At 28.9% G+C, this 26,231-nt stretch overlaps 1 protein-coding gene across 2 annotated transcripts in view; it reads left to right on the top strand.

The window, feature by feature from the left end:
- LOC127287588 (GPI ethanolamine phosphate transferase 1) overlaps positions 1 to 24,838 on the top strand; it is a 64,969-nt gene extending 40,131 nt beyond the window's left edge. The window contains exons 2-9 of one of the 2 annotated variants that reach the window (XM_051314594.1): positions 992 to 1,217; positions 16,015 to 16,235; positions 17,503 to 17,719; positions 18,304 to 18,589; positions 18,741 to 19,188; positions 19,393 to 19,729; positions 20,878 to 21,262; positions 23,081 to 24,838. In XM_051314594.1, coding sequence (XP_051170551.1) covers positions 16,061 to 16,235; positions 17,503 to 17,719; positions 18,304 to 18,589; positions 18,741 to 19,188; positions 19,393 to 19,729; positions 20,878 to 21,262; positions 23,081 to 23,500 — 2,268 coding nt within the window. In that variant the 5' untranslated portion in view covers positions 992 to 1,217; positions 16,015 to 16,060 and the 3' untranslated portion in view covers positions 23,501 to 24,838. The remainder of the gene's footprint in view (positions 1 to 991; positions 1,218 to 16,014; positions 16,236 to 17,502; positions 17,720 to 18,303; positions 18,590 to 18,740; positions 19,189 to 19,392; positions 19,730 to 20,877; positions 21,263 to 23,080) is intronic. The other variant, XM_051314593.1, reaches the window with a different exon arrangement.
- The last annotated feature ends 1,393 nt before the right edge of the window (positions 24,839 to 26,231 follow it).

Genomic DNA, 26,231 nt, shown 5'->3' with positions numbered 1-26,231 from the left:
TTGAAAATCTGACATCAGATTCGTAATCAGCGACCTGGAAAACCCCGAGATACCAGGTTTCATAAAAAATTATTAATTTGTACAAGATTTCCTATCACCTTTCATTTAAGGGTTGTTTTTACCCCTAAAAGCAAAAAATGACCTGATCTAGCAAAACGGCCAGACACGGGTATCTTTTTTTTGGTCCTAGTTTCTGAAAATCATTGATTTTTTCATGTGTGAAAAATCGTGTCGGACGGTGTTATTTTACTGCATATGATTATTTTTTTATTTCTTATTTTTATCTTGAATATTCTGACAAATATAAAAAAATAAATGTTACATTTTTTTCTACACACAGAAATACACGAGTATCAAATATAATTTAAAAATTTATCTGTATTGATATGTACTGAAGTGTTTGTCGTATCATTGATGTTATTTTCGAAAGTGGACATGGTTGAATTTTCAGATTTATCGCTTTCAGGTAGAGTTTGATCTATTTCTTTTGCGCTAAATAAGTTCGCACGACCTATTAAATATCATCAAACAAATTCTTTATTTATTTTCAGTCAGATCCGACATGAACGTAGTAATTTTAATAACTAAGTTATTACAGAATTTACCTTGCTTTGAAGTCACTAAAAGTTGTAGTAACAAATGTACAATTAGTACTATTAGAAAAGTTCCTCTTTACTATGTCATTATGAAAATATTCAAAACGAATGTTTCAAGGAAACACTTTTCCCAACTTTTGCCACAATTGACTGCAAAAATAATGGTTGTGATGGTTCAGCAATAAAAAAATTCACTGCTAACGGTAAATAAATAAAACAGTTGGTACTACTCCCTAAATCTGAAACAATGATAAGACCCAGTGGTACCCTCAACACACGGCAGTGGTCTCAGCACTGAATCATTTTAATCTTGTTTCATATTTAGAAAGTAACGCTTAAAAATATTAAAATAAACATACTCATTAAATATTAATAAATTTTTATTTTATTTATAGGTCCCTTTGCAATTTTAGAAGTTGACATGCAGCGAAATAAAGACTTACAATTAAAGTCAATTCCTACAGAATTTACGGATGTACATAGTTAATCCTCAGACTCATTATAAATTAATAGGAATCATCCATTTTGTAGGCGACATTCTTAATACAGAGCAAATGTGACATTATACAGCCATTTGTTATCGACAAAAACAGTGGATGGAGTACAATGATTTAGTGGAAGGTAAAACTTTTACTAAAACACCAATTACGGCTGTTTATCTATCAATAATAATTTATGCTAATTTTGATGAATGAAAATATTTAATCAATTTTTGCTTCCTCGTGGAGGAAGCTATGTAGTCCTTTCGTTTATAAACTTTTTAAAAATGGTGAAAACAAATTTTCCTCTATATAGAAACATGTTATATGAGATCCTGATCAATTGTCCGGATGTATGTATGTGTGTGTGTATGTGTGTGTGTGTGTGTGTGTATGTGTGTGTGGATCGTTTTTGTGAACACGATATCTTTAACAGGTTTTAATGGATTTGGATAAAATTTGGTAGGCTTATTTAACACATTAATCTCTCAAAAATGACGAGAGGATTTTTAAAAATACCCAAAAAAAAAAATTTTATCGTCTTTTTTCCAAAAAATTTTTTTTAATTGAAAAAATTTTTAAATCGAAAAATTTAAGGTAATATATAATATAATCGTCTTCTTTATGTCAAGATGAATCGATTGATATATATAAAGTATAGATTTGATTGAAATTTAAAGAATTAAAGAAAGTTAAAAAATCAAAAATTCTCATTTTAGCTAAAAAATGATGTGTTTATTTAAATTCATGTTTATATATGAAATAATTTTATTCCCTGCATTGAAACGAATTGGTTGGTATATATAAAGTATAGATTTGATTTAAAATTTGAGAATTAATAAAAATTGAAAAATCGAAAATTCATATTTTAGCTAAAAAATTTTGTGTTTTTTTTTAATTCAAGTTGATGAATAAAATAATTGTATTCCTTGCATTAAAACGAATCGATTCGTATATATAAAGTTTATGTTACACTCAAAATTAATTAAAATTTTCTTTATTTTTCAAAAAATTTAATTAATTTAAAACATTTTTAATTCGAAAGTTTTTAAATCAATCAATTGAATTGGACAAATTCATTGCTTCCTTCACGAGGAAGCGAATTTTTTGCTTCACACAATGAGGAAGCATAATGTTTATGAAATAAACATAAAGGACCCCCTACTTGTTTATTACTGGTCTCAAAATGACCAAACCATTATTATTAAAAACGAGATGAATAAAAAACAAAATTTTTCAGCATCAATTTATTTCTGAAATGAGCATTAATTGAACCCTTCTTATTAGAACTTTGACAAGCTGAATCTTTATAGATAGATTACAATAGTTATTGTCCCTGTATATCCCTTTTTGTTTATAAATAGGGATTTGACTTAATATGTGTTGAATCTTGTAGCCTTAATTGGGCCGAAAATGTCTGCGAAATTTGAAACTCAAAAAAATAAATTTTCAGCCCTTTTTGGAAGTGGTGCTGTTGACGGTAAGTAATTGTAGAAGAACCTTCATAGTTTTTTTCAAAAAACCTAAATTTTCAGTTTCAATTTGTTTTTGACGTTAACATTAATTGAGCCTTCTTTATTAGGATATCAAAAAGAACAAAATTTAACATTGATTTAAATTAATGTATCCAAGAATTAAAATTTAATTATAATTATCCTTTCATAAACTTTTTTCATTTTATATAAGAATTTTGACTGGACCAGTAAACCTTCTATTTTCAAAATGTTAATTTTTTGAATAGAGTAACTTATTTTTGTGTTTTTGTTATCTCTAATATAATTATCTTTTTCCTTGAATAAAATCAAATAAAAATGTTTGTAATTGTATAGTAAATAAAACAGTAAATAAAATACAAAAATGTAAACAAACGTTGTTTAAAAAATTGTGAGTTGAATATTTTCTCGGACTCTATGTTTCTTGGAGTTGCAGGAAAAAAGTGAATTTTTTGCATTATTTATTGTTGTATTTTTTAAATAAACAATTGTTTTTACTTAAAAAGTGATTTTTTTGGACCTTTATATTAATAAATATTATTAAAAAAATGTTTCATTTAATTTGGAAAGGTTATTTTTGGGCTTCGTTTATACCACGATAGAAAAAAAGCTTTATCTTGCACCATCCAGCTTGTTTTGGTGTTCTTTGAGAATTTCTTAATTGTGAGTCTTTGAACTGGTTAGTCACGTCATTGAGGTAGTTATGTATAGAACTGAATAAATCTTTTTTATATAAAATTTTTGTCTCAATTTCTTTTTCTTTATATTGTAATTTTGATTTTAAATTTGATACTTTATTTGTGACTTTAAGATGAATTTTATACATTTTTTCCTTGGTAGGCGAAAGATCCCTTTATGTATACTGGCTTCTCTTAAAATTGATTTGGAAGCGGAAGGTTTTTTTGCTCCAGAAGACTCCATTTGAGACACTTCTTTTGGCACCTGCTCATCTTGTACATTATTATCAATTGGTTCAGTTAAAATATCTGATACTTCTTTAAGCATTTCTTTACTAATTAGGGTTGGTTCATTTTGAAAAGTAGAGCTATCTTCTGAATTTTTAATTCTTTAAAATCAGGCACATTTATTGAAGGTGAATCTTTATTATCAACAATTGGAACATTAATATTTATCATTTGACTATCAGCATTTATAAGATTTGGAAATATTTCATTATTTTCATTGATATTTAAAACGTTACTCGACTTAGAAGTAGCTTGAACAGTGGTACCAAAAGATTGTGTGTCTTGAATTGGTGTTTCTTGAGCATTAATAATAATTGATTCTTGAAATGAACGCGGCACGGCATTGTACATTAATTTATTTTTTGAGGATTCGCGTAGTCCTCATCTAAAAAGTGTTTTTCGCAAACATTAAAATTATCACAAATTATTTCAAAATCAATTTGACAAACAGTTTGCCACTTTCTGCAGCATGCTGCAGAAAACACGTGTAAATCTATGAAATTTTGAATATTTTGCTTCCTCGTGGAGGAAGCTATGTAGTCCTTTCGTTTATAAACTTTTTAAAAATGGTGAAAACAAATTTTCCTCTATATAGAAACATGTTATATGAGATCCTGATCAATTGTCCGGATGTATGTATGTGTGTGTGTATGTGTGTGTGTGTGTGTATGTGTGTGTGTATCGTTTTTGTGAACACGATATCTTTAACAGGTTTTAATGGATTTGGATAAAATTTGGTAGGCTTATTTAACACATTAATCTCTCAAAAATGACGAGAGGATTTTTAAAAATACCCCAAAAAAAAAATTTTATCGTCTTTTTTCCAAAAAATTTTTTTTAATTGAAAAAATTTTTAAATCGAAAAATTTAAGGTAATATATATTATAATCGTCTTCTTTATGTCAAGATGAATCGATTGATATATATAAAGTATAGATTTGATTGAAATTTAAAGAATTAAAGAAAGTTAAAAAATAAAAAATTCTCATTTTAGCTTAAAAATGATGTGTTTATTTAAATTCATGTTTATATATGAAATAATTTTATTCCCTGCATTGAAACAAATTGGTTGGTATATATAAAGTATAGATTTGATTTAAAATTTGAGAATTAATATATAAAGTTTATGTTACACTCAAAATTAATTAAAATTTTCTTTATTTTTCAAAAAATTTAATTAATTTAAAACATTTTTAATTCGAAAGTTTTTAAATGAATCAATTGAATTGGACAAATTCATTGCTTCCTTCACGAGGAAGCGAATTTTTTGCTTCACTATGAGGAAGCATAATGTTTATGAAATAAACATAAAGGACCCCCTACTTGTTTATCAAGCTCTGAATAATACTTTGAATCACAATTTGGAAACTTACACGATTTTTTAACTCGCGGCGCCATCACAAATTTATGTTAAGCACGTTAATATAAGAATAATTTTAAAGCTTTATTATTTTAAAATAAAAAGACTAGATATAACACAAATATTATTATGCAGTACAGATATCATAAGACCTTACATCATGCTAAGAAAAGAATTATTTTAAGCTATATCTCAATAAAAAAAATCTTCAACCCATTCGAATAAAAAACTCTCCTGAGATCGACTGCCACTAGAATTACAGATTTAAAAAATAGCAGATAAAACATTTGCACTTAATAAAAAAATATATAAATAAAAAACCTTGCTGTTCATATATTGGCTAACCTGTCTTTTAAAATGACAGTTAATTATTTTTAACATAACAAATATTGTAAATTTATACAATTCTAAAATTTTTTATAACAAGTGACATAACATGTTTAATAACAGAAAAAAATTCACATGATGTTTTATTAGAAAAGAAAAAAATTTTAAATTGGATTAAGTCCATTTTTTTGTTAAAAATGGGAGTTTATTTCAATCGTATATTTTTTGATATCTCTTTTAAAGCTCGAATTATTATTATTATAGTACTTGTATTTTTATTAGAACAAAAAAAATTTTATTTTACAATTTGTAAAATTATATCTAAATACATTTTAATTGTATTATTTAATTTTGAGAAATCAAAATTAACAAAAATTCTGCAGTAATAATAATCAGCAAATTTCAAACTACTACAACTATACTACAAAAATAACAGAAATTCTTCTTTCGTTTAAAAATAACTACATCATAGGTTATGCAAATTATTTTTGAACAATTAAATCTGCCGTACAAATTATAAATTTCGAAATATAAAAAGAATTAATTTTTTGAATATTTTCTTTAACAGTCATAATTAAATTCATACAATCTGCTCAAAAATAATTATTAGTAATTTGCATAATATGATGTGTTTATTTAATTACAGGGTGTCTAACTGCTAGAAAAAAAAATTCCTTACTTTTCCGTGACATTTCACTGATTTTTTCACTAAATAATTTTTATTTTGATACAATTAAATCATTTACTAAACCAAGTCCACTTACTTTTCGGGGCTGAAAGGTTGAAGCTTAATAAATAATGAATAAAAAAAAATAAATAAAATAAAAGAATTTTTACAGCGTCAAATCTTAAATTATAAAAATTTTATTTTAGTAAAATTATATAAAGCAGATTTTCTAGTACATCAAATTTCAAATTAATATAATTTCAATTTAACGAAATTTATGTTAAGAAAAATTGCATATGCAAATGAATAAATCCACAATTAACAGAATTTCTGTTTAACCAAATTCTTAATTAACAAAGTTTTTATTAGAAAAAATTTGTATTTTAACTATTTTTCATTTAACAGAATTCTCATTTAAGAACAATTCTACTTAATTCTTTTTTTTGTCAATTTTTATAGACATAAATTTCGTTTAATTGAAATTATAATTATTTAAATTTAAAGAAACTATTTATTATTATAAATAGTAGTAAATAATTATTTACTTAATGAATATAAGATATATCACATGCATAATAATTGAGTGTGAAGACCAACTTTTTAATTTGCATTTGCGTTGTGAAAAAAGTAAAAAAAAATTTGAAACTAATAGTTACTTTAATGACAGTTAGACACCCTACTTTTAACATAAATTCAATTATATTACTTACAATAATAGCTGCAAAGAAGAATCCAATGAAAACTCTAGTATTCGCCACAATACATCCAGAAAGAAAACTAAAAAACAAGAGAAAATAACATTATATCTTAGACATTATTGAACGATAAAAAATCTCTTTTACTTTAATTCTTAAATTTTCCTTAATATTTATTTACTAATAAGTTTTAAAAATTGATTAATTTTATATTTTAAAAGCAGAATTAAATTATATTCATCACATTAAAAAGAAATTAAAGAAAAAATATTTTCTAACCTATAAAATTGTCTACTACATGCATTAAGATGCATGAACTTTAAATTATTTCTTGATTATAACCCATATTATCGATTGTTTTGCTAACTTTTTATCATATTAATTATAAAAAATAGTCAAATAATTTATTCGCATATTTCTTCTCCACGAATAATTAAATTAGATACTACGGCAAAATTCCAATGCACAGAAAAAGTGTCAAAATTATTTGTGACCGAAATTTTCGACTGTTTTTTGTTTACGAATAGTTTAGCTGTTACGGCAAAATCCTACAGCATAAATGAAGTATCAAAATTATTTATGACCTATATTTTGAACGTTTTGCTAACTTTCTACCTTTTTAAATTACTAAAAAAAAGTAAAATCATTTATTTTGCTCAGTATTTTTTACGCATAATTGAATCAAATATTAGGACAAATTCCTATAGCATAGCCTAAGTATTAATGTCATTTCTGGTCGCGATATTCTTATGATTTATTGTGGGATTTCTTTTATATTTTTATATTTTATGATACAATATATAAGTTATACAGGGGAACTGCATACGACAAAGTGACAAATATCTATTAAGTATATGTGGTAGTTGTAGCTTCACTTCAGCAGAATATGATAAAAATATCCGCAATAGACCGCTACCTTGTTACCGCACATAACAGAAACTTTTTTTCTATTTTCTACATGACTTAAATATTATTGACATATTCAAGATCTGAATTTTAATTTTACATTAATTCCAATTTAAAGAAATTGCACTTTTGTATAACGAACCACTATAGAAAATTGTAAACTATAAAGTTCTTTTTTTGGACGAAATCGAAATTAAAATAATATGGAATAAAGTAAAACTACTGCGAATCTTAGATGAAGCCAGGATATACATCTAATTGTGAATTATTCTACTTCTAAACATACGTTTAATGTTTTTGTCATAAATCATTTCATACAAATAAATAGTTCCTTCACTTAAATTATGCAAATAATATTTTTTTTGAAGAATTTTTTTATAAAAAAACTAAAAGAATTAATGGAAAAATTTTGAGAAAATTTTTTAAACAGAAAAAATTCATTTAAAAATTTTTTTTTACATATTTTCAATTTTCTCAAGCAATTAAGCAGATACGATTTTAATTCAAATTGATTATCAAATCTAAGACCATCAAGAACAAAATTCCATGGTCAGATTTGGTTAACAATTTGGTGGAACTTTCAACTCATTCAACGACGCCGTGACAAATTAGCTTGATGAAATTTTAATATTAAACTTAGAACTGTGGAATTACATGCAGTGAAACTCAATACACTGAAGTTATATTTTATTTATAAAATTGTATAATTTAAACTTTACACGTGCAGAATAAAAAGATTAAACTGTTGAATTCTATACAGTTGAATTGTGTTTTGATAAGTTTAATAAAAAATTAATCATAATTTCTATATCGTTGAACTTTACACATAGTAAAAATGTATACATTGAAATTAGTTTTACTATGTGTAGAGTTCAACGGTATAGAAATTATGATTAATATTTTTTTAAATTTATTAAAACACAATTCAACTGTACATAGAATTCAATTTTTTTAATTTGCTCGTGTAGACTTTAACTGTATAGAGTTTTATGTTTAAAATTTTTTAAATTTTTCTTGTGTACAGTTCAAATGAATAAAATTTTATAAATAAAATACAATTTCACTGTAGAGTTTAACTGTATGTAATTCCACAGTTTAGAGTTTAATTTTACATAGAATTAAACGTATAAAAAATTATTTTAGTAAAAGGCAAGTTAATATAGACAAAAGTGCTTCTAATAGCTTACAGATTTTTCTAAACGGATTTTCGTAGTTTGAGGGGTAGTATAAAGGCCCCACACTTTGCTTTCGATTTCCGGTTGCAGCAATTGTCATAAACAATGGTTAAAGTTGGTATAACGTGGTTTTTTGGCGCTGATTGCTTTCCTGTACATTTTAGAGGAAAAAGTTGTTATTGAATAAAAGGTATAAAAAATACCTACAAAATGGTGGGTCGAAAGTTAAAATCGGATTATTTGTATAAAAGTTATTGAATTTAAACCATTAAAAATGGCACTTTTTTTAATTGTTTAATAACTTTGTTAATAATAATCCGATGGTAATGAAACTTTATGAAAATGTGCCCCTCGCGATACTAAACAAAATGAAAAAAAATCAAACCCGATCGGATGAATAGTTTATAAATTATTCATTACTAATATCTGTTAATGCTATTGTCGACAATATCCATTTACTCAAACCGCTTTGAGTAATACCGCGACCATGAGTCAATCCTCCACTACTTTTCATAGAACGCATTAGAACCTGTTCAATAGTCGTATCAGACCAAACACTGGACCAAAATTTATTAAATCGTCTAACCGTAAAACATCCTAATTCGCAAAACTTATTATATTCTAATAAATCCATATTATTTTCAACATTTTATTCAGACATATCTTGCAAATACAAATGGCTAGATTTTGCATACAAAAAATGACCACTTGCATGAAAGTAAGGTATCATTTTTTTAGTACATTCTAAATGAAGGTTCCAATTTTCACTTCTTTCGGCTTTTATAAATTCTTTTACAATTGTAATTAATTCGAAATATTGTACCCACAGCTGAGACGTTGAACCATGCACTCTTAATTTTTCTAAATATTTATTGAATTTTTTCTTAATTTCTAAAAGCTTTTAACATTAACATAATTTACAAAATCATTTTCTCCAAATTTATTTAAAGCATGGTTCAAAGTTTCAATTTCATTATCATTTAAATTTAACAAAGTAAGTATTCTGCTGCCTAAAGCTGCCTGAACTAAAATATGTCCTCATACTGATCTTAAGAAAGAATGACCAGTTAGAACTTTTTCACAAGAAGCTTCTGCACAAATAGTACAAAACGCTTCTTTCAATCCGCTACCTTCTATAATATTACCAATTGACCCTAAAAATGACATTAGTGTGTAGGAACCACCAAGTCGAACAACAATGCTTTTAAAATTATACGTGTCATTATTGACATCGGTACATGATAAAATTTCGCGAGCTTTTATATAATGTTATAATAATATAACCAGTTTACAAACATTATCAGTTACTGGACGTCCTACTAAATTTGAAGGACGTTGATTAAAGAAATTAACATGACAAGCAATATGATAGCGAGCATTAAGAATTGATAAATCTTGATCATCTTTCAAACGAATACGCAAAGCTTTAATATTATCATTAATATATTCTGGACATTTTTCATTTATAATTTCCAAAATATGTTTTCTAATATCATCACTTTTTACATATCTAATTGAATATTGTCCATAATTAATAATTTCTTGACAAGGCTCACCACAGAAGAAGCATTTAGCCGAAAAGTCAAAATCCCGTGCATCAGAAGTAGTTCTTTTTTTTTTTAGAAAATGACTCCGCCTTTGCTAGAAGTGACCTTTTAATGTTACTGGCTCTAGTGTAGGCAGTATAACAATTTTTATGAATCCTGAGAGATGTGCAGCCTTTCATCTGCAAATGTTTCCCATCTTTTCTCCCAATACTAGCTTGGATAAAGGACTCGATTGCGCGTTCTCCTGCGTTCCGACCATTTTCATCCAGCACTACTTTGTCACAAGGAATGCAAATTTGCTGATGCTCATTAGAATTCATATTGTAACTGAAAACAGTACTAAAAATGTTAAGCTTCGATAAAAAAACAGAATAATGAAAAAAGAAAAATTATAATGAAATGAGTATTATGTCAAATAAGATTTTTACTAAGTTTTAATAAAAATGACTTAGTTATTGATATATAAAAATTGCATTTTTGAATTGACCTCTTAATTTAGATTTATTGATATTTTGAACAAAATAATGTATCAAAAGATATATTTTTGTTAAACAATATAATAATTGGTAAAAATATGATACTTACTGTCTCTCATAAAATTTTTGCACTTGCAGCAATATCTCGAGCAATATGGAATTTTAAATTATCGTGACTCTTATACAACTATGAACCTCACGCTATAACAGCCAATGGTCAAATAAACAAACAACATTAAATAACATGAAATGTATCGTCACAGATTAAACTTTGAACCTCACGCTATAACAGCCAAAGGTTAAATACCGAATTTCCCCCTCTCCACCGACTGGAGCAAGGAAAAATGATGAGCTCACTTTGATCCCCATTATTAATAAGAAAAAAATTTATTACAAGGCTTACAATTTTTTTATCTTACAGTCAGCATATCAAACTGTAAGTATTGTAAATTTGATGAAAAAATATTAATAATTATAGTTACAGGAATTTTATGAAAAAAAATATCTTTCCCCCCCTATAAGTTACATCGTTCTTTTTTTAAAAAAAAGTTTTGTAAAGAAAAAAGAAATGCAATGTCCTTTATTAGAATCCGATAGAGTAAAAACTGTCCGAGTAATTTCAATTGTTTATAACTAAAAAACGTACCCTTTTTTTTTATTGTTAGTTCATTATTATGCAATAAAATAATGGAATTCGCTTCATATCGGTCTGTAGAAATTAGGTTGAAAAACAAAATGTTTTTAATTAACAAATGGAATAATTTATAAACTATTCATCCGATCGGGTTCGATTTTTTTTCATTTTGTTTAGTATCGCGAGGAGCACATTTTCATAAAGTTTCATTACCATCAGATTATTATTAACAAAGTTATTAAACAATTAAAAAAGTGCCATTTTTAATGGTTTAAATTCAATAACTTTTAAACAAATAATCCGATTTTAACTTTCCACCCACCATTTCGTAGGTATTTGTTATACCTTTTTTCAATAACAACTTTTTCCTTTAAAATGTACAGGAAAGCAACCAGCACCCGAAAACCATGTTTTACTAACATTAACCATTGTTTATAACAATTGCTGCAACCGGAAATCCAGAGCAAACTGTGGGGTCTTTATACTACCCCTCAAACTACCAAAATCCGTTTAGAAAAATCTGTAAGCAATTAGTAGCACTTTTTGTCTTTATAGACTGGCCTATAAAAAATATTTGTATACAATTCCAATGTATGCAGTTTTACTATGTGTAGAGTTCAACAATATAGAAATTATCATTAATATTTTTTTAATTTCACAGAAAAAACCTGTTCTTAAAATGAGTAGCGTAAGCTACTCATTTTAAAGTGCAACTAAAATGAGCCAGGTTGGCGGCGCCACTGTATAAGTCGTTTAGCATTGGCTCATTTTGAATTGCAACAAAAATGAGATTACACTGTAAAAAATCCTGTCTAAGGGTGGAGTTACATGTTGATGTAAATGCAGAATGCAAAACCGAAAACAATGAGAGTGAAAAGGATAGTGATATATCCTTGTTCTTTTCACTTTCATTGTTTTCGGTTTTTCATTCTGCATTTACATCAACATGTAAATCAACTGCTAAAAATTTTTTCGCAATGTTGCTAAGAATTGGGATACACTAATGGGTACTCTTTTACCTAGAAGGTTACTGGGTCAGCTGTGCGTTCGAGCAAGGGTTGATCCAAGTAGTGTTTCAATTCAGTTGGCATCTCTTCTCGATTTTCTTGAACATTTCCTATTTTGTTTTGTCACAGATGATCATGAAAGACCCACAAGTCATCACTGTCGTCTTCATTGATTTGAATATTAACGTCTTGAATCTCTTCTAAAGAGTTCCTTTTACTACGCTGAACATCTCTGATGCAATTCGAAATTCGATTTATAGACGTTGCACATGCTATAGCTTGATTAAAATGTAACTTTTTGAATCTCGGATCCAGTATTGAAGACATTGACATAATGATGTAGTGTTCTACTATTCCAAACCTTGAGGACACAGAATTATCGAGACGATTAAGTAGGGAAAGTGCCGTCTGTGTTTTTAAATTCTCGCGTAAATGTTGAATCTAATTTTACAAACAATTGATAAGAGGTATCACTTGCTAGCCGTCACGAATTTTTCTCCACATTATTCTTTGGTAATAATTTCAAGCGGTCGCAGTACTTCTATGATTTCGTTTGTTAATTGCAATTCTGATGCAGTTAACATTCGGGGTGACTTGGGTATATTTAATAAAACAGAATCGACTTGTTTTGAAAGTAAACTAAATCTGACCATCATTTCAAACGTTTAATTCCAACGGGTTTTCACGCTCTGAATTAACTTCAAAGCCTTGGAGGGCCTAACGCGTGGGTACAGAGGTTAGAATCATTTGTGTGGGGGACTTAGCCGCCACATTGTTGACAACGAGGTTTGGACCTGCAGTGTTTGGCTATGTGGCCAAATCGTAGACAATTTAGGAACATACGTGGGTCGGGTATGTAAGGACGCACTGGGGATGAACCTTTGTATATTGCAACACGTTCTGATATGGTAGTGCCTTGAAAGGTAAGAAGAACGTTAGTAGAAGGTTCATACTTGATCGTGTTATTTTCGTCAATTTTTTTGCGGTTAAACCTCATGGCACCGATGATTTTATGATCTTTATTAATACCTACAACTTCTGCGTGTTCTAGGATCTCTTTTGTAGAGATGTCTAACCCGATATTATTAACAATGCCCTGACACTTGACGAAACTTGATGGGATTATTGCTAATAGGCTTTCGATTTCAAGGTAGGGTCAGATGCGATTTGATTTGCCGCTATGCCACTATTCGTGATAACACGAAATTTACCGCGACCACTTGGATAAATTCCGACAATCTTACCGGGGTAAAGATTGTGAATGATTTTACCGACCGAAACATGATTTAAATCTACAGACGCGTCTTTTGAATTGGGATCGCGCTGTAGAAAAATTGGACTATTACCTTTATTTGAATTTTCATATTACGCAGAATTGATTTTAGTTTTCCTATTTGACGGATTTGAGTTAGCGGAAGATTTGTGAATTTACTTTGGTGGAATCAGGTGGCAGCATGGATTGGTCCGATTGATTATCGCATTTGCGCTTTTGTTCCGATTTCAGGGACGATGTTGAGTTGTTTCTCGAGCGAAAATGTTTCAAGTGATCTTGATAAAATAGCAAATTTTTGGCAGCTATCTCCTTCTCTGCCCCATCAATATAATCCATTGAGGAACCTAAAAACTCTCCAGAGGCCATGCCTCCAAGATGCGCGCGCTCAGCCACGAGGCTGGCTAACCAAAAAAAAAGACGAACTATATACAACGAAGGTAAGAACGCTATGAAAACAGCACAATAAGACTCGTTGAGTCTTAAGAAAGAAGCCCGAATTTAATCGCTATCAACTAAGATAACACCGAACTCAGAAAGACCGTTAAGCTCGATATTTGTTTCGTAAACAAAATAACGCGTCTGCACGGTATCGTATTCCCTACGGAACTCCTGCCTGTTGTTTCTGCACTCGTTCTTGCAATGCGTACGCAAACGACGTTTTTTGTTGTTTTCAAAAAAACAAGAACTCGAATTTATTTGCCTTAATTATTTCCTATTCGCGACCAGTACCTGTCAAAAACTGACACGCCAAATTTTACGTTGCGACTAGGGTAACGCTGAAAAAAAATTAGTGTCACTTCACTATACACTCTTTTTCGATATGATTTTCTCTGTCAAACAAAAAGAAAGTTGAATTGTAATGATAATTTTCCTCCCAAATTATAATTAGAATGTTGAAAATTTTCATCCAAGGGAGGTATTTAAATATATTAAATTAAAAATTAAAGTTTATTTCTATGATTTTGCCCTTTGTAAAAAATTGACAAAATTTCAATTAATAAAAATTGTTAATTTTAATTAATAAAATATTTTTTTAATTATTAACGTTAACACGCGGCTTTTTCAATAACGCCGGTCAGCTGTCACTACAGCACGCGTTACTATTATTAATTTCTAGTTGAATTTCACTTAATATTGGGTATCGTTTCGAACCTTGACTATGCAGGCCCCACGTTGGGCGCCAATATGTAATGGGGAGTTATCAATAGAAAATAATATTTTAAAATCGCTAAAAATCATTAACAATTGCTAATCTTTCCGATCTTTTCCGCCGATAAGGAAAAATCACCAACGGTGATTAATTCCACAAAAAAGAACGCACACACAATTAAACACAAAAGTAGAATTTAATTAACACAACTCAAACGCGACTACTTGCCAAGAATGTCAGCCAGATAAGTGAAGTCCCGAGATCTCACTTCCCGGAATAAAGCCCGCCTTTCCCAAAATTATTGCATCCTTCTTCGTAGTCCGGAAATCCAAATACGTCCATCCTCGTCACCCCAACTGATCAGCACCTAAAGAGAAAACTGGAAGGTACGTGGACCACGTGACTCTAAGCGTCGATTAATCATGCGCGTAATCATTTCTAATAAGACTTGATTTGACAAGAGTCACACCTTCTGAACGTTGAACGAAAGAAAAGACAAAAAAGGGAAACGAGACAAACCTATTGGGATCTGAAATACTGCGATACGCCATCTGGTGACGACCTCGTTGTGTCAGCCATTTTTCGTTTCATCCTTTTTAAAATATATGTAGAAGAAAGAGATAAAAAATCAAGATGGCTGACGCAACGAGGTCAGTTTCCCCATAATTCCCTATGATTTCAGATCCCAATACGAGAAGAGAGAGAAAGACAACCTTATCTCTCGCTAGACAACTATCTCAGTATTCATTTTAATTTCTAGGGGTTTTTGCTTCTAACGAAACACTTCGTTACATATGCTGATGTCGACTTTTGAAACAATCTAATTTATTTGTTTGAAAATCATTACTCAGAGTATTTCGGGATCGCTTATAACGAATCCAAAGTTAGATTTTCAAAATTTTTTTTTTCAAAATGCTGGATTAAATATGTCTGACGTCTTTTAAAAAAAACTTATTGTGACAAAATAAACTGAATTTATTGGATCCACTATTTTGAATTTTGATAAACGGACATTAGATTCGTATTGAACAACCCAAAAAACCTCTATATAGAAAGTTTTATTTAAATACGAGACATATTTTTCGCATTTTGGGCACTTTCTATGAAATCATTCACACAGTTAAGGGGGATAAACGATTATATACCTAAAATAAATAGAAATGTATACACCACAACACTGAAATTCCTTCATGTCTTATGTGAAAAATGTTTCTCATATATTTTTTGTGACTTTATTAATATAAATGTATCATTTTTTGCACAGTGATATAATTAGGTCAAATGGAGTTTCTGGAATTTCTCACACTAGAATGCCTACAGAATCTCGACCTGGAAATATAGCAATTGTAGCAGGTCTTTATGAAGATCCGAGCGCTCTTTTTAAGGGTTGGAAGGAAAACCCTGTAGATTTTGATTCCGTTTTTAATCAAAGTTATCTCACATGGGGATGGGGCAGTCCAGATATTATATCTCTATTTTCAAAAGGTCAGTTTAAATAAGATATTATAATTTTTTTACTGGAGACCCAATTTAGTCACAAAGTTGGTTCTTGAGTACGTCACGAGCTGTACATCTACGAGTACGAACAAAAGAAAAAAGGTGGTAATTTTCGATAAGGTTTTTAAATGTTGACTAATTCCAGAATCAATAAATACGGTCTCCAGCGAAAAAATATACGACAAAATATAATAGGCATTCTCTAGAAAAAAGAGTTATCCAAATAAATGGAAACCGTTCGATAGTTGCGGTTCTGACGGTATAAGGGCTATGAAATCTAAGAACAGGGTTGTCCCAAGGTTTGTATTGTTTGAATTTTATAAAAAAAAAATTTTGTAGTACAAATTTTGCTATTGAAATGGTATAAAAATTATAAAGAGTAAAGCCAGGGTTTTGCCGCGGTCGTTAACTAAGTATGTTTTTACATTCTACTAACAGTGTTTTGCCCTATGCCCTGGCAAATGTTTATTAACAAGAGTGAGGCCTGAAATGTATTTTCCTTGATTCCGTCCAGGTTATCAAGGAATTTTGAAACCTTTTTCTAGGATTTTATTAGGTTTGACCAGTTTCATAGGATTTTAAAATCCGTTCATTCATTAAAAATTTATTCCTTTTGGAAATTTTAATTCTTAAAAGTTTAATCCTTAACAGTATGGTAACTACGCATTTCAGGGATCTAAATGCTTCTTCTTATTATCTATTTTTTGGTTGCCTTTTTTCTAGAGAATGCATTAAATATGTAATACCTTAATATATGCTACGAATTATTCAAATCTTCGCTGAGAAAAATTCGTTGTCGTTATCTTAACTGTGAGTGTCAGTGCATATTTAAAGCTTCCTAGAAGCTTCTGGGAAGATATCATATTTACAATCACCGATCTACTAATCCTGTAATTCGCTGATAGAAAATAATCCTGCACACTGCACTTACTCACTTTCAGTAAATTAAAAGGCCGTCCTCGCGAACAGAAGTAATGAAAGCAATTGAATTTAATTTCCAAAAACTAAAAAAGGCCGCTGTTGGGTTTTGGAATACCTGACATCTTTCACGGCATCACTGATGTACCAAGAAAGATGGCAGAAATATTTTTTGTTTTCTGGTAACAATGTATCTCGCTGTCGAAAGCTAATGTGGTAACGACATCGAATTCTTTTCAGTACATAAAAAACAAAATCATATAGAAAAGACTAACTTTTATTGTAAACAAAATAAATCAATCTTTTAATTATTATTGTTTAATAATTTAATTAATAGGCAACAGTGAAAATTTTATTGGAAAAAGTTATTCTGCCAGTTGGCAAGATTTTGATCCCTCATCGTCAACCATCAGACTGGATTCTTGGGTATTTGAACAGTTTCTTCAATGGTTAGATCATGATGCACTTACTGTTAAAGAAAAAGATAAAATTATAATTTTCCTTCATCTTTTGGGATGCGATACTGCCGGTCACAGTAGTAAGCCGCACTCTAGGTGAGATACAAAGTGGTTAACTAGAAAAATGAATTATTTTTTTCCTTCATAACTTTATAAATTTTTGTCATATTAATAGCACCTTATAAAATAATCTACATCTTTTTGTGAACGTCCACAAATTTTGTATTCTTATTTAGCTACACTACCGTTAAGAAATATCAGATCATCTTTTTTTAAGGATAAAAAGTATCTTAAAACTTTCCAGATGAAAATGATTCATACAATTTTCGAACAAATTTCATATGAAGATTCGAATTGATATTGGTATGGAATTTACAATTTGCAGGAATTTTCGTATGAAAGAACGTTTTAAAACACCATACGAATTCTAATTATTTAGTAGAAAATCTACACGAAATTTATCCGAAAATCGTAAGAATTTGTTTGATTATATACAAATTGAAGTGTTTTGGACTAATTCCGGGTTAGTTTGTTTTTTAAACACTCCTTAATAAAAAAAGGTGATTTTGTACTTCTCGTCGTTAAAATATTAGCTTTAAACTAGTTGGAAAATAATTTAAATCGTTTGACAAGTTATTTTTTCAATGTTTAAGATTTAAGGTTTTAATTAACAATTTTAGTGCTTATATTGATAATATAAAATATGTGGATAAAAGAATACAAGAAATTGTTCATAAAACTGAACACTATTTTGGATCAGGAAGCACAGCCTATTTGTTTACATCAGATCATGGAATGACTGACTGGGGATCACATGGAAGTGGTTCCAAGGATGAAACAGAAACACCTTTTATTGTTTGGGGTGCTGGAGTTGCTAACAATTCTACTCGTCAAGAAATTGAACAAGCAGATTTAACTCCTTTAATTTCATCTCTTTTAGGAATATCAGTTCCTGTTAATAATGAGGTTATTGAAATTTATTTTAAACATCAAATATTTTAATGTATTGTAAGTTTTCAGGTTTGAAAATTGGAAAATAAGCTACAAATTTAGCTCTCTTGTAGTTATATATGTAAATTGTTAAATTAATGTATATAAATATTTTTATGAATTATAGGGAATTTTAAAACTGCAGCTCCTCTCTTCTAAAAACAAAGAATATGGAGTTCGTGCGCTGCTTGGAAATATAAAACAATTAGCATTGCAAGTAGAGGCAAATCGTGAACTTAGTCTTGGTACAACTAAAATTAGAACAAATTGGAGGGAGAAACAACTTAATGAAAATATTCGGAAGATTGAAACTTTACTAAGCGAGGGAAAAATTGAAGAAAGCATTGTTGAAGGAGAAAAAACTGTATTATTAGCAAAAGAGTCTTTAAATTATTTTCGCCAGTATCAGAGAAATCGACTTATCATCTATTTAACTTTAATGTGGCTTGGGTGGATTACTTTGTTGTTTTTAAAAATTACTGCAAAGTCCAAACAAAATCATCAATCATTTAAATTATATGTATTGAAATTGTCTTTCGGTTTTGCACTTTTTCTATTACTTGCTGAGTATATAGGTAAAGTGTATTCCTTATGATAATTTCAAATTAATCTGTTATTTAAATGCTTAAAAACTTTATTAGTTTTGAATTATCATATCTTATTAATAATGAAATAAAATGAGCATAATAATATTTATTATAAAATATTTTGTAAAATAATATTAATTCTAAAATACGAATTATAAAATTGACTAATAACTTAAATTTTTATATTTTTAGTATTTGGATATAAAGATCAACGTATATTAGGATACGGAATATTATCAATTGTTTCTATATGGTTAGCAATTTGGCAATTCATTAGTACATCAACCTTTTTGAGAATAAGGAGTACAAAATTTCTTTCTTTTGGCGTAATAATGATTGCAGTACTAATTTTAATTATGTTTGCTGGATTAACATATAGAATTTTTTTTACATTTGCCATGTTTTATACTACTTTATTGCACAAAATATTATTGAAAGGAGGAAATTTATGGTTTTTTATGACTGGATTAATTTTAGCCGTATTTCCATCTTTGCCAGTTGTTGAATCTGAACCACGAATTATTGTTGTGTAAGTTTCATTTAATAACTTAAAATTTTTATATTATAGAACGCCCAAATATTACATTGGTTCAAATTTTTGATTTTCTTTTTGAAAAAATAATAGTCTTCTGTTTTTTGTATTAAAACAAATATAACTGCTTCTTTTTTTACCTTTTTATATAGTTATTTGGACAATTCTGTTGAACTTACTTTAATGGTTTTTTTTATTTGTTCTTTATGTTTTTATGTACTGGCAAACTTCTCTACGGTTAAAGTATAATATAATGTAAAGAAATCCACTTATTACAAATTAGAATTAGAAAAAAAGAAAACACCAGAATTTATTATATTAATTGAGACGAATATAATTTCTGATCAGTCAAAATTAAAGAGTTTAATACGTTTCAAGTTCAAATAAGTAAAAAGTAAAATTATATTCTCACCAGCGCGACCGGGTTCAAAGTTGCTGGGCTCTTTTATGAAAAATAAAATAATAAAATTTAAGTACGCGGACGCCAGTTAATTTAAATAAAATTAACAAATAATTATACGAGCAAAAGAAAGCAGGAACCGTTGGGGAACCCTCACAAAAAAAATTAAAAAAATACAATCAAGCGACTTCCAGGAAATTTGTTTATTTTCAAAAATAAAAATCAGACATCAAACACTTACTTGAGTTGATCGAATATCGACTCTTCGTCGGTTTCAGTCGCGACATACAATTTGTCGAATATATTCCTTTGCAACACACTACAATTATCAAACGCACTACATTCAGAACGGTCGAACAAAGAGTGTGTGTACCGGCGATTTTCGACAATGCGTCCAATTAGTCAAATATTGGCGATTAGATCGATCTAAGGTCGCAGGGGCGAACTATTGACCTCGGACTCCTTACCCTTATTTTAAGATAGTCGATCAACATAATTGTTTATTTCAAAATATTCAAAATAACGTCAAGAATGATTTTCCCGACACATAATAAACTAAATTCAGTAAATTATTTAAATTTTTTTTTCATTTTTTCTTTCTTTTATTTTAATTTTTACACACTAATATCTTTTTCATGGATTTCTCTTCCGTGGACTGATCATAGAACAGTTTACGGTAGAAAAGTTTGCCTATACTCAATTTTATGAGAAAAATTTGTTGTTCTTAAAAATTTTTTTATTTCAGATTAATGACCTTATGTTTACTTGGTCTAATATCTTTTAAAAGAAAAACATCAGGGAAAATAAAATGTTTGGAAATTATGCGACTTTTACTAACTGGATTAGTATATATTGAATTCTTAGATGGTCGGTCTTGGATATCATGGCTAATTTTATTTAGTACTCCTATATGTATTTGGATATATCCTCCAGAATTTAATGAAATGATTATGGGAGTTACTGTACATTTATCTTGTCCTCTTGTTTTACTTTCTACATCATATGAACCTTTATTCTTTTTGGTTCTTGCATTTCACTTTCGTTGTTGGCCAGTCGAATGGGAACAAACAGATTTAAAAGATAATACAACACATATAGCTATGCAAGATTTGGTTAACGCTGTTTCATTGGTATCCTTTTTTAGAAAACATATAATTCTATCTATTTTTTAACAATTGATATATATTCATATAATTTTTATATAATTATATAAAGGTCCTAACAGGATAAGCATGGTAAATGTATCCCCATATGAATCTGCTCTATATTTGGGGAATAATTTTGTTCTAATATGAAACTTATTTACACCAAATTCCAACTCGATTACAGGAAGGCAGTAAAAATTGTTTACTTTGAAACAATTTTTTTCATGCTTATCCTGCTACGGTCTTTTACAACGATTAATTTAATGAATACTTTTATCCATTTAAATAAGTAGGGGAGATGTATGCAGGTTGAAATAGTTAGATATTATTTTGTATTATAACTGATAATACCAAATTGCCCATTGGCATCTTTTTATTTCGTTAGTAGCAAACTATTTAAATATGACAAAAGCTGTAACTCGCGTTATATGTGTTAGAGCCAGAGCACATAAAAAATGTTCAAGAAAAAAGTGTTTTTATTCATTTTTGTGCAGTGAATAAAGCGTATATTTTATAATTATAGAAAAAAGTAAATATAATACATATTTACATAGCAGTATTTGTTCTATATTAACATTCTAATGGAATTTGAAACATATCTTCACACAGATAAAAAATTTCATGTCATCAAAATATAACTGTGATGTATGTAGGTTGAGACGCGAAGAGTCACTAAACTTTATTTTGATAACTTGATAGTTATTTAACAAAAAGTTTTAATAAATTCCATAAATACTAGAAATCTCGTAGAATATATTCCAAATATTATCAACCCCAAAAAGATTAAAATCAACCCTCAACGATCATCCCCTAATAAACATTTAGATAAAATATTAGTAATTGTAAGAAGAAAAAATAAAAAAATTACAATAGGTTCTACTAAACATTTGAATAAATTGGCAGTAACTGGGGGACAAATAAAATAAAAAATTTTTTAAAAGCTTCTAGGATATTAGAAATTTTTGAAGACAAAATTGTGACTCAGATGCCAATTCTGACAAAAATTTATAAATTTTTAAACTTTTTTATTCTTCAATACAAATAAATATTCGAAAAATCAACCTTAAATTTTTTATTTTTGAAAAAATTATTACTTTCTTAGGCAATGTTGTAGCCCTGGACAGTACTTTTTGAACGGCATATGAAACTTTTTGTTAAATGTTTTTTGTTTAAAAATTTTCCCAAAAGACAAAATCCGTCTCAACCTGCATACATCTCCTCTATACTGCAATAAATGTACGTTGACTATATTTACTTATGATTGAGAAAATTTTTTACGAGGCCTATTAAACGGTTATTATATTTGCTGTTTATTGAAAAATTAATGTACAACGTTTCGATGCATCCTCTTCAGGTACAATTTTGTTATTTCAAAATCTCAAAAATATTGAACATCGAACATCAAATTGTAACAAAATTGTACCTGAAGAGGATGCATAATGCATCGAAACGTTGTACATTAATTTTTCAATAAACAGCAAATATAATAACCGTTTAATAGGCCTCGTAAAAAATTTTCTGAATCAAAGTTAATTGAAAACGGAGTAAAATAATAATCATCAACAAATTATATTTACTTATGTTATTTATATTAATTGATTTTTATATATCGCGAATTTATTTGATTTAATTTCTTTTATTAATTAACATTTTGTTCATTTTATTAACAATGCTCTTTTCTAAATTTGCCGCGATCTTTTTGTATTCAAATTGAATCAAAATTGTTACAACATATACCATAAATGATAATAAATTTTTTGATTTTCAGAATTTCTAAAAAATTTTCTTAACAAAATGAATTAGATGTTGTACACATTGCTGTGCTTTTTCGGTACAGGAAATATGGCAAGCATTAGTTCTTTTGATCCAAGATGGACAAGACATTTTGTTACTGTATTTTCACCATTTACAATGTTTACGCTTATTTTATTGAAAATAATGATACCATTGATATTAGTTGGCTGTGCAAGTCGTGCATTTGCATCATCTACAGTATTTGCAGGAGTGCTTCTTCTTGGCAATTGTCTAACTTTGCCACTTATATATGGAGTCACAAATCAAGGAAGTTGGTTGGATATTGGCAGTGCCATTAGTAGATTTATAATAGCTCTCACTTTACCATGTTCTGTATTCATTTTGTATTACTTGTCTTATGTTTTTATATCCTTACGTTTATCAGACACTTTAAAAAGTGCCTTCAAAAAGGCCTCACAGAGTGTTTAAAAAATTTTTAATTTGAAAAATAATTAATTACAATCAAAGAAATATTTTGTTCATACGAGACTGTTACTGCGATGTAGTATTAAAATATTTCTAATGATCTCTGTAAATAAATCATTGATTATAAAATTAAGACAAATGTCCCTCTGTATATAATTCAAGTAATACGGTGTGTTTTCGACTTCATGCTACGAGCACAAAGAGGTTTCAAAATGTATACTTATTTTAATATTAAAGTATTTTTTGAAACAGGAATTATATTTATTATTAAAAAAATATATATGAATTTACACCACACGAGACCGGGTTGAAGGCTGCGTGGGTTTAAGAGAATTAATTTTATTAAAACTTTGTCAAGCGCCAGTCGGTATTTGAAAGCTCAATCGACGACTTCACTTATGGGTAATCTTAAATACGTCGATTGATTTCAAAGCGTACTCCCAAATCAATAACTTTCTGATCTTATTAGGCAGATTTGATTTGTCGTCAAATTCGGCGTTTCAGTTTGTATCGTAGCCTACGGCTCCGCAGATACTACAAAAGCCTGGAAGATAAGACAAATAGCACTCTCTGAATTGGCAATTTATGCATCCTGGTATCGTCTGCTTGGCGACCTGCGTGACATTAGTTTGGGTTGAATGATCAACCATTTTTTACTCTCTTTTAGCTACCAAAAAATTAGCTCTCTTAAGAATCAAGTCGCGTAGAAGCTCCTGGCTGATGATTCTATTGTCGACAAAATATAAATGTTGCTGAGCACCCTCCGGATTTAACAATTCAAGCATTGAAAGAGATGTTCTCGTTGACTTAGATATCTGCATAGGATGATCATTGTTGACGATTCTTCTCCTCTTCAAAATTCTTAGTCTGAATTTGTCCTGATGTAACCCTTTCAATCTTTTTCAATTTTAGTTGTGTGGGCTTCCAATTACGCAACTCTGACAAAATTGAATCGTGGTATTCTGAAATACCTTCATCATATCTTCCAGATGACGGTAACATGCTGCAAACAGTTGACGCCACTGATTTTGTGTCATCGAAGTCATAAAGAAATTCCTCAATTGCTTACGAAGAAGTTCGAGGAGGTAAAGCTCTTCAGAATTTCTCTTGTTCGAAAGCAGTTTCTAACTCACGCCTTTGAGTTTCGAAACCTTTCTGTAAAGATGTCATTGCTTGCTCCTTTGCCAGATTTATCAATTAATTCAATCGTTGTCGAACCAAGGACCTTACCAACGAAAGCAGGACATAGATATTTATAAGCTAACTTTGCTTAATAATTTTGGAACTTGTTACTTAACTTTTTATTTGGGTAGTAAACCACCATTCCTTTTTTCAACTCAATGATCAACGACCTACCCGAATTGTTGTCATGCATTAAAAAGGCAGCGATCATTGGTTTAATATTTCTATTGAACCTCTCGAACAATCGATAAATAAACCAAAACCAAAACTACCGCTAATCATTCTTTTTCTATCGTCGTGTAATGCAGTTCGTCATCACTTAATGATCGCTTAAGAACTTAAATGAGAATCGAAAACTAGTGACAGAATATGTAAGTGTACATCGAAATATTTATTTTTAAAAAATAAATTATATTTTGCTGAAGATAATTTAATATATAAAAATTAATCTTTAATTTTTATAATATAAATTTAAATACTATCGAATTTACAATTTTATACTCTCAATAGCTGCGTTAATTTCGAAATTGTCAAAACACAAATATGGAATATACTATTAATAACCTCAAGGGAAATGATATTTTTCAAAGTTAAAAATTCAAAGTAATTCGAAATATTAAGTATTTAAGATTTCACCGGTAGGAAAATGCCGTTTGTTCGTTTTACTGATGAATTCCACTTAACAAGTTACGAGTTATTGACGTTTAACTGTATTCTATTATGTAATTAATAGATACATTTTATAGTATTTTATATGTAAATAATTAATATTAATATGTAATTAATTATATTAATTGGCATAATATATTAATGTAATAATAAAATAAATGATAAATTGTTGATTAATTATTATAAATATATAACCTACTGGAAATTCCTATATAAGTTCTTACATAGAAATCTTACATGCAAATGTTTTTGTTAGTTTACTTTTTGCTGGTGGGGTTTGTATGTTCGTTAAAACACCCCGGATGTTGCCATGCAATGTCTTTTGCAACCTTGCACTTTTCGGTAGTCATTTGATTTGGCAATCGTTTACTCACGCACGAGCAGGGATGGGTAAATGTCGCAAACTCAAGGTTTGCTACGTATGATACCTAAAATGTGTAGTATACGTAACAAATTGTCGCAAACCATATTATAAATATAACCTCACTTTTTCTTTTTGGATGTCAACTCGGACTCGCCTCATCATCATAAAGGCCTAAGCAGAATATCTTCGGGAAAGACGTTTGCGAACGTGAAACATGAGTTAGAAAAGGACAGAGATATATTCGTATCCTTTTCTATCTCATGCATCTCGTTCGCGAACGACTTTCGCGAATCTATTGTGCGTTGGCCTTATCAGATAAATTATAATAATGTCTCAGGCAACTCAGGTAAATAGATCTACTGGTAAATATAAAGAGATGAAATATTCTTTAAATAATAATTTATTGCACTTCAGTTTAATAATTTTTATTAAGTTAATAAGTGTTTTTATATGTCTTTACTCTTTACTTTGAATTTCTATAATCCTACAAAAAAATCTCGTCATTGCTTCTGAAAAAAT

Source organism: Leptopilina boulardi, unplaced genomic scaffold (genome assembly GCF_019393585.1).
Source record: "Leptopilina boulardi isolate dan_hultmark-lab unplaced genomic scaffold, ZJU_Lbou_2.1 LbouV2_371, whole genome shotgun sequence".
Taxonomy (NCBI): domain Eukaryota; kingdom Metazoa; phylum Arthropoda; class Insecta; order Hymenoptera; family Figitidae; genus Leptopilina; species Leptopilina boulardi.
The sequence above is the reverse complement of the archived record's forward strand: the minus strand, read 5'-3'. Positions and strand labels throughout refer to the sequence as shown.